Source organism: Ictalurus punctatus, chromosome 11 (genome assembly GCF_001660625.3).
Source record: "Ictalurus punctatus breed USDA103 chromosome 11, Coco_2.0, whole genome shotgun sequence".
Taxonomy (NCBI): domain Eukaryota; kingdom Metazoa; phylum Chordata; class Actinopteri; order Siluriformes; family Ictaluridae; genus Ictalurus; species Ictalurus punctatus.
Window position 1 is genome coordinate 1,395,001 of NC_030426.2, and position 13,610 is coordinate 1,408,610.

Sequence of the window (13,610 nt, forward strand, 5' to 3'; positions counted from 1 at the left end):
CTGCCCCATTTTCTGACAGCAAACTGTTTCTCTAGAATATCTGGAAGCGACTATTTCAAATACAAACTGCAGACACAGTTTAAACATGGGTGATTGCACAGCATGGGATATTAAGTTTGATTCAGCTATTGCAGTGCTTTCCTGGAGCTTGTCCATGATAATTTGGTTAACTGAATGTTCACATAATTGTTCTCTATATGTAGTTTTCAGAAATGTTAATGGCCCATTTTAACCCAATAAAAAGCACAGTTTATCTTACATGGAATGTATTCCCTGTATTCTAGTATGCTATCTTAAACAAGGAAGAGAAATGTAGTGTTCACAAACTGCTGTCAGTGATTTGGGGTGTGTTGCTTTAAAGCCCCTTGTATGGTGAGATATTTAAAAAACAACAACAACAACAAAAAAAAACAATTAAGAATTTACTAATGGTAAATTCACAAAATATACACTCACCAGCCACTTTATTAGGAACACTGGTATGCCTGAATGAGCAGGCAATTACCCATGCTTAACCAATCATGTAGCAGTAACAAAATGTGTAAAAATATACAGATACAGGTCAAGAGCTTCAGTTAATATTCACATCAAACATCAGTACCGAGAAAAAATGTGAATGAAAAAAGACCAGGCAACATTCTTCCAATCTTCAGCTGCCCAGTTTTGGTAGGCTTATGCCCACTGTAGCCTCTGATTCCTGTTCTTGGCTGACAGGAAAGGAACCCAATGTGGTCTTCTGCTGTTGTAGCACATCTGCCTCAAGATTTGGCGTGTTGTGCATTCTGAGATGTGCATGATTTTCTGCTCATCATGGCTATAAATTGTGATCGAGTTACCGTAGCCTTCCTATCAAGGCCATTCCCTTCTGATCTCTTTAATAAACAAGATGTTTCCATTCACAGAACTGACACTCACTGGACATAAAATTCCTAGGGATCAGCCTGGAATACTCGGACCAGCTTGTATTGCACGAAAAAGCATGCCACAGTCACTGAGATTATCCATCCCAATTCTGATGTTAAATGTAAACATGAACTGAAGCTCTTAACCTGTACTTTCATAAGTTTATGCATTGTGCTGCCACCAAATGATTACTACAATTTAATTATAACTAAAAAGATACAAAAAGTACATTTCTGGCTGATCAGAGCTGTGTAGACATGTCAAATCCCACACTATGCTTGTCACTTTGCACTGGTATAGTACATATTTGTAACAGCAGTGTTCACTGTGAACAGCAAAAATCAGCCAAGATTCCAACTAGTTGAAAAAAACCAACAGCAAGCAGCGTGCATATCATGCCTGGTTTAATAAATTGCTTTAAATTTGCCTTTACTATACTCATTCCTTTGCTAGTGAAGCTTGGCAAGATCAGATTAACTTTGTTAATTGCATTATTGTTCTGTTTATTAGATTGACATTTTAGCATACAAAGTGAAAAGAAAAAAAAAATGGTGAATACATACTGCAAAAAAATACTGCTTGCAATTACCACACAGGCCAAAATAAATAAATAAATAAATAATGAAAAAAAATCTACCAAAAAAAACCCCAAAAAAAACCAAAATAAGTGTTCTAAATTCTAAGTAGATGCAGTTAGGGGTGTGCGATATTCATAGTATATATACATACATACATACATACACACACACACATATATATATATATATATATATATATATATATATATATATATATATATATATATATAATTTTCTCAGTAACAATAGACATCATATTTTGCATCCTTTAAAAATGTTTTTGCAAAAGTCTTATATTGTACTAGCTCGCTCTTGTTAATAGGACATTGTTGCTTTCTAATCATATTAATGGAAACAACATATTTAAAGAAAAGAGGTCTTATTTAAAACTGGAGCATTCAAGAAAAAAAAAGAAAGAAAGAAAGAAAAAAACTCCAGAAATCTCCCATGCTGACACTCTCTTCAGCCTCTGACACACACCAGTGCACCTTCCGCAATGCCATTTAAGTTAAGCAGGAGAGCACTGACAAAACTTTGACGTGCACAGCAAAAGCACAAGATTGTTTTTTCTCTAAACTGTGGCACAGCATGAAAAGATGCTGTGGCAAATGCAACTGACTAATCAATTCATTATCAATTAACTTATCAAAATCACACCAGCCTCCAAATATTTGCTCTCTTCTAACTGTGGCATGCGCTAAATCTTCCAGCTACCAGCTCAATGCATCCACTTTCAGCTACCATTGGCACAGACCAGCTGGTCCTCCTTTTATACAGCTGCATTTATTTTGTCTAATTGAATGATTAATCTTTTGTCGTAATTTATGGGTTTGTGTTGGCTTGCTTTCATTAGTTATTAATTTTTTTTTATTATTATTTATTTTTCTTTAACTAATTGAATTAATATGTAACTTTTAAGTCCACATGTGCAATTAAAATAATTGGGGTTTATAATAAAGGTTGTTTTTTTTTGTTATACATACACACAAGCATGTGCAAAGACTTTTGTACAAAGATTGCATAAAAAATGTTTCCCCCTAATTTTTTCGATTTTAGTGTTCTATAAATACACAAAAATTCGAACAACAAAAGCATTTCTAAAATAAATATAAGAAGCAAGTTCAATTGTTTATAACACTGACTAAACTCTTATAATTAAGCTACTGGCAAAATACAAAGAAGATATACAATCATAAGACAGAACCTATGCTAACAGTATTAGCAGGCAAATGAAGAATTAAATCAGTGGTTGCCAGTGGGTATATGGTTGGTGTGGAATATACAACAGTGAGTTGAAAAGCTCAGTTTGTACTTAATGACAAGGTCATTCTGCACAGTATTAGCCTGCATTCACGGCATGTCAGAATTACCGTAATCACTACATGACAACCCAGATGTTCTACTGGGAGCTGTTCACGTCCTCGGAATTAAATGAATCCATGTGAGATGTTGACAATTGAAAAATTACATTAAACTGTAATGTTTGTCTTTCATTTATTTTAAAATTAATCTGGCATTATTAAGACATTAATAGCCAATTTATACAAATCTGAGTGTTTCCGCATGATGTTGCAGCAGTCAGGTGGTACAAGTTGGAGCGCTCAGAAAATTCCTAGTTTACAAGTTGTAATGTAAAGGACGTGGATGCTTTTTTACAAGTCAGAATCTCATAATTAAGGTAAAACGACATGATGTGAACACAGCTTTAGTCACATGCATATACACTCCCAATCCACCCCCGACCCCGTACCTCCCCCAACACACAATCATTATTTTGTTCTGATGACATCACAAATTCTGTGAAACTCTCTTTTCACAAACACAGTCAGATCCATTCACATGTGCACTAACACATTAGTGTAAATAATGAAAGTTGAAAAGAAGGAATGAAACGTGATAAGCCTTGAAAAATCGAATAAAAATGAAACAGATTTGCCACATCTAAACATTCAAACTCGAAGACCATTTATGTCCAAATAAGGAGAACGAGTCAAAGATATTATTTTTCATGTCTTTAAGAGTGGGAGCAATAATTAACCATAAAAATTGCAAAAAAAAAACAAAAAAAAAAAAACCCAAAAAACAAAAGGACTGTTGTGATCACAGAGTTCACAAAAACAAAAAGAACCTGTTAAAAAAATGTAATTATGTGAATAACTATATTATTGCCAATATCCAAACACTTACCAAACGTGGAGCTGTGCCACCAAAAACCAGGAGTTGAGTGTGTCAGGGAGGGAGCACTCTGTGTGTGAGAGTGAGAGAGTGAGAGAGAGAAGGTGGGGGTATGGGGAAAGAGAAACAAGAACACAACATTAAACCAAACATTTCGAGAATCATGGTTCAGGTTTGCACCTGCTTCCCCCCCCGGAAAGAAAACCATGTCTGTAAAACGCAACATAAATCTTTCAGATGGCGATAAAGAGATCCCCTTATGCTCATTTAATTTCTGCTGAAGCTGAGGAGTACACGGGCAACTGGGTCCTTTTACGAAAAGACTCCACATGGGCATGAATCAAGCCTCATAAGGTCACACTGCCATATTTCCAAGAAAACCTTTCTCTGTCCAAACCAAAGTAAAACACATTAAATAAATAAACAAAAAGTAATACCTACTTTCAAAAAACTCATCATAGTTGATTCTCTCAACGCAGCAAGTGTACATACGCAAAGCAGCTATTTTGATTTTCTGCAAGAGAAGAACAAATTATCAAGTTTATAAAGAAAGAAAGAAAAAAAAAATCATGGCATACAATGCTACGGAGTTTAGGCAAAACAAACGACAGATCTATTGTGATGGTGGCCAGGACAAATGTCACATGTCACATTAATGTTTTGGATTGAGTGGGCACTATGACAAGTACAAAGTACAACATTTTGCATGCAAGTGCAATAATAATATTATTATTATTATTAACAACAGCAACAGTTGCAATATTAATCTGTATTTATAGCCTACCATATAGCAGGAGATTTTATGTTAATACACAAATTACGTAATCATAATCAAATGCCTTATATGGTGGTGTCTGTTTGGCACTGGTTTGTTTGAGTGCAGCAAAATCCGGTCTGTGATTTGGGAACATTTTGGATTCGAGATGAACCAATAAATTTGGATGAAGCAATATATCGGCTTTATGAGGGGAAAAAAAATTAACGGACAAACACTAGCCTACAAATCTCAGGATCCATCTCCAGGCATGACACCGAGTCGCGTTTATTTTATTTAATATTTAGCTTTTTAACATATTATTTAGGTTACCGTCTTACTGGTATTTCTTTCCAGTTTACCACACTTATAAAAGAAAAAATAAAGTATTCGTCAGAGAAACGTGCAACTGTTTCACTTCTTCTCCTCTCCGGGTCCATCACAATACTGTATCCCACAGCGCCCTCAGGCTGTTTCTCAATGCAACAACAAGACACAACAAGGCAGTTTGCACAGTGGATCCAGGGGTCAGAGCTTTCTCTTGTATAAGAGAGACATCTGCAATTTGACCCAAGGTTTTTTTCTTGGAAGGGGGAATAGTAATTCTCACATTCTCCCTGAAACAATATGTGCAGTATTGAACAAGCAACTGGTTGCAATATTAAACAAAGTTAACAGCAAAAGTTCTTTAACTGATCATGACTGACTTTCAAAGAGCACTGTTCATGTAAAGTAGTCTACTATAACCATTACTGCTGATGATTTCAACATTGTATTAGCATTCTTTTCTAGAAGATAAAAGTCAAAAACAAACAAACGCCATTAGGCTACTAGCAAGCGGAAATCAGAAAACTTCATTTCTAAACTTATGATATTACATGCAATTTTGGTTGGTAATGCAAAGTTAAAAATATTGATAAATATGAAAACTTATGCTTTATAAAGTTATTATACAGTTTTGTTTGCTTTTTAATATAGATAATCCGTTAATTTTGTTATGGACAAGTATGGCCTTCTGGATAAATCAGGTTTAATGCTGAGCAATAGCATAACTTAGATCTAAAGAAAAGCCTTCTAGAACGGTGTGGTAATTAGAGACATATTTCATTTTGTGGGGTGAGTGGTAAGACAGCAGTGCTGGTACAAGCCAAGATTATTGTACTTCTATTGTAGGACCACAAACAAAGTCCTTAACCAATGCCTGTTCACTTGCATACTCATTTTTTTAAGTTGCTTTGGATACAAGGGTCTGCAAAATTTTTATTTTAAAAAAATAATAATAAATAATAAAAAAATCTGTTTTACCCATTTGTTGTATTTGAGTGTCCCAGTAAAGCCCATGGCCTCTATAAGTTTGGTGAAAGCTCCAACTTCTTCCTCTGAAGCCTGAGGTGTATTTACAGCACAGAGCTGAAGCCAGGAGAGAGAGAGAGAGAGAGAGAGAGAGAGAGAGAGAGAGAGAGAGAGAGAGAGAGAGAGAGAGAGAGAGAGAGAGAGAGAGAGAGAGAGCATGCCATCAGATATAGGAAAAAATAGACAAAATAAAACCACGTTAAAAATGAAGGTGCACACACTGTTTAAAAAACAATTAAATAATGGGTCACACATTACAAGCATAATTTCTCATAGCAACTATGTAGCATCAATACCAACTGTATTAATTAGAATTTGTGATGCTACAAGACTGCCAAGTGACACTAAGCAGAAGCTGTCCCTGAGAAAATCATTACGTCTTAATTAAGGCCAGGTTATAAGGACATGTTCCACGCAGAACAGCAACAAGATGACATTGTAAATTGAAACTAAAACATTCAGCTTCACCATTCATAAAGAAATATGGTTTAGAACATTTCCAATTTCTAGGCATGTTAATGTATGCACCATTGGATATAAAATACAGTCCAAATGTGTAATGCAAGTGCTAAACTATGTAAATCATTAGGTTCATTGTTTAAATATTATTGCAAAATTGTGAGTTACATATTTATGGTTCAGTGAACAGTGAATACCTGTGTGTGTGTGTGTTGGTCTTAACCCTTCAAGCTAAGACAAACAGTTACAAACATAACTAGCAGTCAACGACCCCAATCCGAAAAACTGGGACAGTATGGAAAACGCTAATAAAATCAAAGAAGTGATTTGTAAATGGACTTTGACTTTAAACAAAAAACATATAAAGACAAGGTATTTGATGTTTTACCTAATCAACTGCATAGTTTTCATAGGCCATGCTTTCAATATACAACCCCAATTCTGAAAAAGTTCAGACAGTATGGAAAATGCAAAAAAAACAAACAAAATTCAATTCACCCTGTACTAGAATGAAACACATTATTTGATGTTTTATTTTGTAAATGTAATTTATTTTTGAAAATATACACTCATTTCAAATTTGATGACTGCAACACACTCCAAAAAAAATGGTACAGTCAAATGTTTACCACTGTGTAATATCACCTTATCTTTTTGTTGTTTTTGTTTTGTTGTTTTTTTTTTTTTGTTGTTGGTTAAAGTTTAGCAAGCGGAATTTTCCCCCATTCATCTATTCTGCATTTCTTCAGTTGTGCAACTGTATGGGGCCTTCGTTGCCTTATTTTCCCTTCATAATGCGCCACACATTATCAATCCTCCGATTGCGGTCAGAACTGCAGGCAGGCCATGCTAGCACCCGCACTCTCTGATTATGCAACCATGTGCTTATAAACCAGGCAGAATATGGTTTTCCGTTGTCCTGCTCTGGATGGCACCATATATTGCTCCAAAATGTGTACATATCTTTCTGCATTAAATGGTGCCCTCACAGATGTGCAAGTTACCCATGCCATGTGCACTGATACACCCCCATACCATGACAGACGCTGGCTTTTGGAACAGACATTAATAACAGCTTGGATGGTACTTTTTCTCTTTGGCCCGGAGAACACGACAGCTGTTTTGTCCAAAAACTATTCGAAATGTTGACTTGGACCACAAAACACGTGTTACTGTGTTACTGTCCATCTCAGATGAGACTGAGCCCAGAAAAGCTGGCAGCACTTCTGGACAGTGCTGACGTACGGCTTCGGATTCCTTGACTCGTTTAATTATAATGTGCACCGTAAAAGGTGAAATGCCCAAAATCCTACAAATTTGTCTTTGGGGAATGTTGTTTTCAAAGTGTTTGATTATGCGCTGACGTATCTATTGGAAGATTGGTGAGCCTCGACCCAACTTTGCTCTTGAAGGACTAGGCAATTTTTGGAGGCAACTTATATACTATGATTAGACAATTGCCTCACCTGTGAAACAACTTATTTCAACTAGCTACATCGCTATTAGTCCAAAATTGCCCCTATCCCAACCTTTACCTTCAAAAAAACTATGCAGATTATGAGGTAAAACATCAAATACCTTGTCTTTATATTCTTTTTTGTTTAAATACAATTCAAAGTACATTTACAAATCACTTATCTTTGTTTTTATTAGCATTTTCCATACTGCGTCAACTTTTTTGGAATTGGGGTTGTACTTTACCCCATCTAATTGCTAGGGAAGGTGAAAATCACATGAATAACATTATGTTGCGCATGTCATTTATGTAAGGAGGGAGAACAGTATGCCCCAGAAGCTGTCTTGTTAGCTAAGCCACGTTCTATAAAGCCCAGACACAGTACAGCAGATGCAATACATGCATCCAAAATCTCCTAGAAGGCTCTCTATAAAGACCAGTGTGACAATAAAGTCCTTTATGACTGGCACATTGGCTCTTAAGCTATAAGAAGAGCAGTTGAAGGTTCCCAGTATCATTTCTACTGATGCACCATTTTACCCATCAATTGCCTACACAATAGAATTCACCATCCCTTAAGCATTACTTGTCTTGCAAAAGAATTATATAAACGGCCAAACTCTAATCTGCATAAAAATGTTTTTTATTTATTTATATCAACTCACTGCAACACGTCAAAAGTAGCTTATTTATGCAGGAAAAATGTCCCAGGTAGCTAGCTTTTGGGCCAAATCCAGCTGAGGTGCGTCACTTTTGGCTCATTGCCAGCATCATTAAAACATCATGGGCTATGGCCATCTGTCACATAGGCCATGTTTGTCTGTTGGCAGTTCTGCCAGATGTTTTAATTTGTTAACGTTTGTTAGATTTGAGAGTCTCTGACAGGTAATTTTTCTAAGATTTGTCAAAGTTAGTTAATGATGTATTTAAATGTTTTTATGAATCATCGCGCATCTGAAAAAAAATAATGTTTGAACTAATATTTATGGAAAAACTTATATTTAACTTTATCATTATTTAGTTAAATCACTAGCTAATTTGAGGTCATTTAGTAACCACTACCTCTGGGTTTATCTTACTATTACAGTGTGTTTTACAAAGGCAGTTAAGGCTGGGACAAGTCTTGCTTCTCAATATAGTTTTGAAAAACTACTATTTACAATAAGCTCTAGGACAATTCTAGATTACTAAATAAATGTTATGCATTATTTTTAATGGTCTGAAAATAAATAAATAAATACTTACACTATAAGAGGAGGGAAGGGGGGGGGGGGGGGGGGGGATTACCCAAATGCAGCCTGGGAAATGTATACTATATAGGATAATTTATTGAAACCCATTACCCTTTAATTTTTTTTAAATTCTTCTTATTTTTAAGATTTAATTTTTTTTAAATTAAATTTATAAAAAAAAATTAAATATTTAAGAACATGTATTAAAAAAATATTTTAAAAAGTGTCCAAAAATGTAACATTACATCAGCTACTCCCAGACAGTTTGTAATTATTAAAAATAAATAAACCAAAAAAAACAAAAACAAATAAATTGTATTAAAATATCACAGAAAGGCATATTGTGACATAGCAAACACTTTTTTTTTTTGTTTTGAGAATGTATTTATACGTCATCTCAGGCTGTTTAAAATGAGTACAAATGCTTATTGATCACTTTCTTTATATACAAAAAACAAGAATCTTGGTAGATCCAAGACAAAACAGGTCCAGGTAAAAACCTCCTACATTACAAATAGTAAAATCCACAACATATCAGCACAATAGACTTAAAATATGCGAACATACAGTGGGAGAAATAAGTATTGAACGCGTCAAAATTCAGTAAATATATTTCCAAATGAGGTTATTCACATAAAATTTTCACCAGATATCAGTATTAACTCAAGAAATATGCCAATATAAAGAATTAACAACATTCTTTATGGAATTTAATGTTGTGTGTAATAAAGTGGAATGACACAGGAAAAAAAGTATTGAACGCACCAAGAAAAAGCAGTTCTCCATGGCAAGGGAAGGCAAGGAACCAGCTGAAATCCGTAACTAATTATACCCCCAATCTTTGCAAATGAATATCAGCTGGGTTAGTAAATTGATGGGCTATATAAAGGCTTTTCGTTACCAAGGTGTCACACAAGAAACATCTCATGATGGGTTAAACCAAAGAGCTCTCCCAAGACCTTCACAACCTTATTATGAAACATATTGATGGAATCGGATACAGACGTATTTCAAAACTTCTGAATCCTCCAGTAAGCACCATTGGGGCCATTATCCACAAGTGGACGCAACATCACTCTATCATCAACCGGCCACGCACAGGATCTCGTCGCAAAATTTCTGACCAGGGAGTCAGAAGAATAGTCAGAAGAGTAGCCCAAGAGCCAAGGACCATTTGGAAAGAGCTCCAGAAATACTTGGAGGCAGCAGGTACCATCATCGCAGAGAAAACAATAAGCAATGCACTCCACTGTTCATGCTCACCCTGCAAGTAGGGATGTCACGAGAACCGATACTTCGGTACCAACATTCTTAAAACGTGACGATACTTGTTTTTCTGCAGTAGAGCTGGTACCGAGGTTATAATTCTTCCGGACCTGATGGGGGCAGCAAATATGCGCAATTGTTTTAGTCGGTCCACAAGTCGTGAAAATGAACAACTACAAGCACGCGGGGAAAAACTACAGAAGTTTAGTTCCGCCGCTACTCACTGAGAGGAAATTTGGTATGAAATATGGAAATACTTCGCATTTGAGGCGGATGACAACGAACATATAGTTGATGCTCTGAAGCCAGTGTGCAACCGATTCTATCTTTCATTTCAAACAAAGCAAGGAAACACCTGGAATTTGGCGAAGCACCTGAAAGACGGGCCCTATATTATGTTTGTTTGAGGCAGCTGGCATTGTGGCCGTGAAACCAGCTAACGTTATGCTCCATATAATGTTAGCGATAGCCTGTTATTTGTTAACGACGCTAACGCATTGCGATGTTATAAACTACCTCATAATGGGCCACCATGCATCGCCATTCAGCCCGTGTCCTGTCAGCTAAACGTAGCCTAATGTCACTAATAATTATTCACATGTTCATGCTTTTAATAAATCTTTTTGGCCCGCCACCATATACGTGAATTTAAACTAATGCTTGCATTCAGAGTATAAGGGGTGTGTGTGCATTTAGGACTGCACCTCCACTGTAGCCTCCACTCATTGTCAGACAGTGTTTGTTAACTAAAATATCCCCCTCTTTCTCTCTCTCTTTTTGCCAGTATCAGCCAGAGGATGTCCTTCAGGAGAGTTTTTAATGTAATTTTATTTTTATGGTATCCACTTTGGTATCGAATATTGTGTACTTTTGGTGGTATCGGTACTGACTACTAGATTTTTGGTAATCACGACATCCCTACCCACAAGACTCAGTTACTAAAGAAAAGGCATGTCGAACCTCGTTTAAAGTGTGTGACAACTCATTTGGACAACCCTAGGAAATACTGGGAGAGTGTAGTCTGGTCAGACGAGAGCAAATTTTAATTTCTTGCCCGTCATACTACACACTATGTTTGGAGAAGAAATGTTACTACACATCACCCTTAACACTATACCAACAGTGAAGTTTGGCGGTGGAGACATCACGGTGTGGGGCTGTTTTTCCATCGCACGGCACTGGCAGATTTCATATAATTGAAGGAACTATGAATGGGGCCCTTTACCAGAAGATTCTTGAGAAGAATCTGCTGCCATCCACCAGAATGATGAAGACCTTCCAGCAGGACAACAATCCAAAACATACAGCAAAGGAAACTTAATTGGTTTCAGAAGGGGAGGGGGGGGGGGGGGGGGGAGAAAAAAAAGAAATCAAGGCCTAGTCAATCAACTGACTCGAATCCAATTGATCAAGATTTAAAGACGATATGTTTAGAAGAACGGGCCAAAATCACACCTGAATACTGCGACTGATTAATTTCTTCATACAGGAAGCATCTTGAAGCTGTCATTACAAACAAAGGCTTCTCCACCAAGTATTAAATAAATTTCAGTTAGTGCATTCAATAATTTTTTCCTGTCTCATTCCTCTTTATTACACATAACTTCATTTATGGACCTTAATGTTTGGATTTCTTTATGTGTGTGAATTTCTTGAGTTAATACCAAAGTCTGGTGAAATTTTCATGTGAATAATCTCATTGGAAATATTTACCAGAAAAAATGTTGACGCTTTCAATACTTATTTCCCCCACTGTATAAAAAATTTATACAAAAAAGATACAGTTTATTTTTGGTATCATGTTTCTGGGGCGAGCAAGGAAAAAAAACAAACAAAAAAAAAACCTTCTGCCAGATCAGTCCCGTCCCCGTATCCCCAAGACACACACACACACACACACACACACACACACACACACACACACACAAATTACTTATCTAGGTGTTCCTGTTTGTTTTTCCTTTTTTAATGTATTTTATTATCAAGGTCCAACATGTCAATAACAGCCTAGTGATGAATATTTTAAGCCACAACAGGTCATCCCAGATTTCTGACCTCAGTAGCAGCTATTCTGATTATCCCTGCATATTTCACTCTGTTAAAATGAGGCATTTGTTTGTCCCTATCTAATCATTTTGTTCTTTCGTTTGCATGTCTTTACACAAGGGTGTTCCTGAATTAATAAAAGTATCAACAAAAGGAAGAAAAGAAAAATATAGGTGAAGACTGACTGATTAGACCCAAACCCTATATCCCGTTATGAAGAAAGTTCACATGTATAGTTTATTTGAATGGTTATTAATGGCAAAAATACTGTAGATAACTTCAGTAAGTAGTAGGCACGGAGTATTAGATACACATATTCTGTAGTATATTGTGCCTCTTTTGGACTTCAGTATAGAAATTATTTACCTGGTCATGAACTATACTAGTTCTGAAGGTGCATGAGTGCTGTGCCATGCAGAAATGACTGCTTGCACACTAGCTCAAAGTAAGGCTCCAGAATCACTTACACTTTACACTCTTACACCAATATCGTGCAGGTAAATGAATTGCTGCAAATTCATACTGGCACAGGTGCCTCTTAGTTCCAGTGAAGGGATATTGTAATGCTACAGCATACAAAGACCATCTTAGACAATTGTGGGCTTCTAACGTTGTGGCAGTAGTTTGGGGAAAAACCACATATGGGTGTGGCTAGTCAGGTACGCACATAATTTTGGCCAAATAGTGTACATGAATTCAAGTATTTGGAACAGAAAAGAATGCTTCCTGGAGCTGAAGGAGTAACACAATCAGTTTAATTAATAGATTTCCTCTAATCCCCCAAGTTCAATTCAACCCAACATGTAATTAATAAAATTCAGTCACCTCTTGTGTGCTGTGAAGAGCTCGACATTGTGTCTGAATATGCAATACTGCTCCTGTGCCATGAAAAGACACCAAAGCTTTGACGAGATCCTGCTCAGCGGCCTGATAAGAAAGCAAAGTACCTGCATTAAAACATTAAAGTAAAACAAGAAAGAAAAAAAAAAACTCAATGTCCTGCCATTTATATAAGTGGATTTAATTTGATTATACATGATGATACTGGTATGATTGCATTCAGTAATAAGGGAATGAAAAATGGTTACAGTGATAACATTATGGCATAAAGGTATAGAAAATGCACAAGATTTTGAACAAAGACAGAAAACAAGCAAGAGAACCTTGCATTTCCACATAGTTTTGATAAACTACTATTTAGACTTGAACTCTAGAACAATTCTAGGTTACAATACTAATCTGATCACTAATCTAAATTACTAAATAAAATGTTATGCATTATTTTTAATGGTCTATGAAAATAAAAAGTTGATGCTAACATATATACTTTGGCACTACAAGATGACACACACACACAAAAGTATTACCCAAATACAGCCTGAGAAATA

The 13,610-nt window shown here is 36.0% G+C and overlaps 1 protein-coding gene across 3 annotated transcripts in view; it reads right to left on the reverse strand.

Annotated features, from left to right (window-relative positions):
* LOC108272058 (ubiquinol-cytochrome-c reductase complex assembly factor 1) overlaps window positions 1-13,610 on the reverse strand; it is a 28,643-nt gene that overhangs the window by 13,879 nt on the left and 1,154 nt on the right. For 2 of the 3 annotated variants that reach the window (XM_047158697.2, XM_017480174.3), the window contains exons 2-5: window positions 13,048-13,149; window positions 5,716-5,820; window positions 4,098-4,170; window positions 3,669-3,726 (exon numbers count right to left, since the gene is read on the reverse strand). In XM_047158697.2, the coding sequence (XP_047014653.1) occupies window positions 3,669-3,726; window positions 4,098-4,170; window positions 5,716-5,820; window positions 13,048-13,149 (338 nt within the window). Of the gene's footprint in view, window positions 1-3,668; window positions 3,727-4,097; window positions 4,171-5,715; window positions 5,821-13,047; window positions 13,170-13,610 lie in introns of all 3 variants that reach the window. The other variant, XM_047158698.2, reaches the window with a different exon arrangement.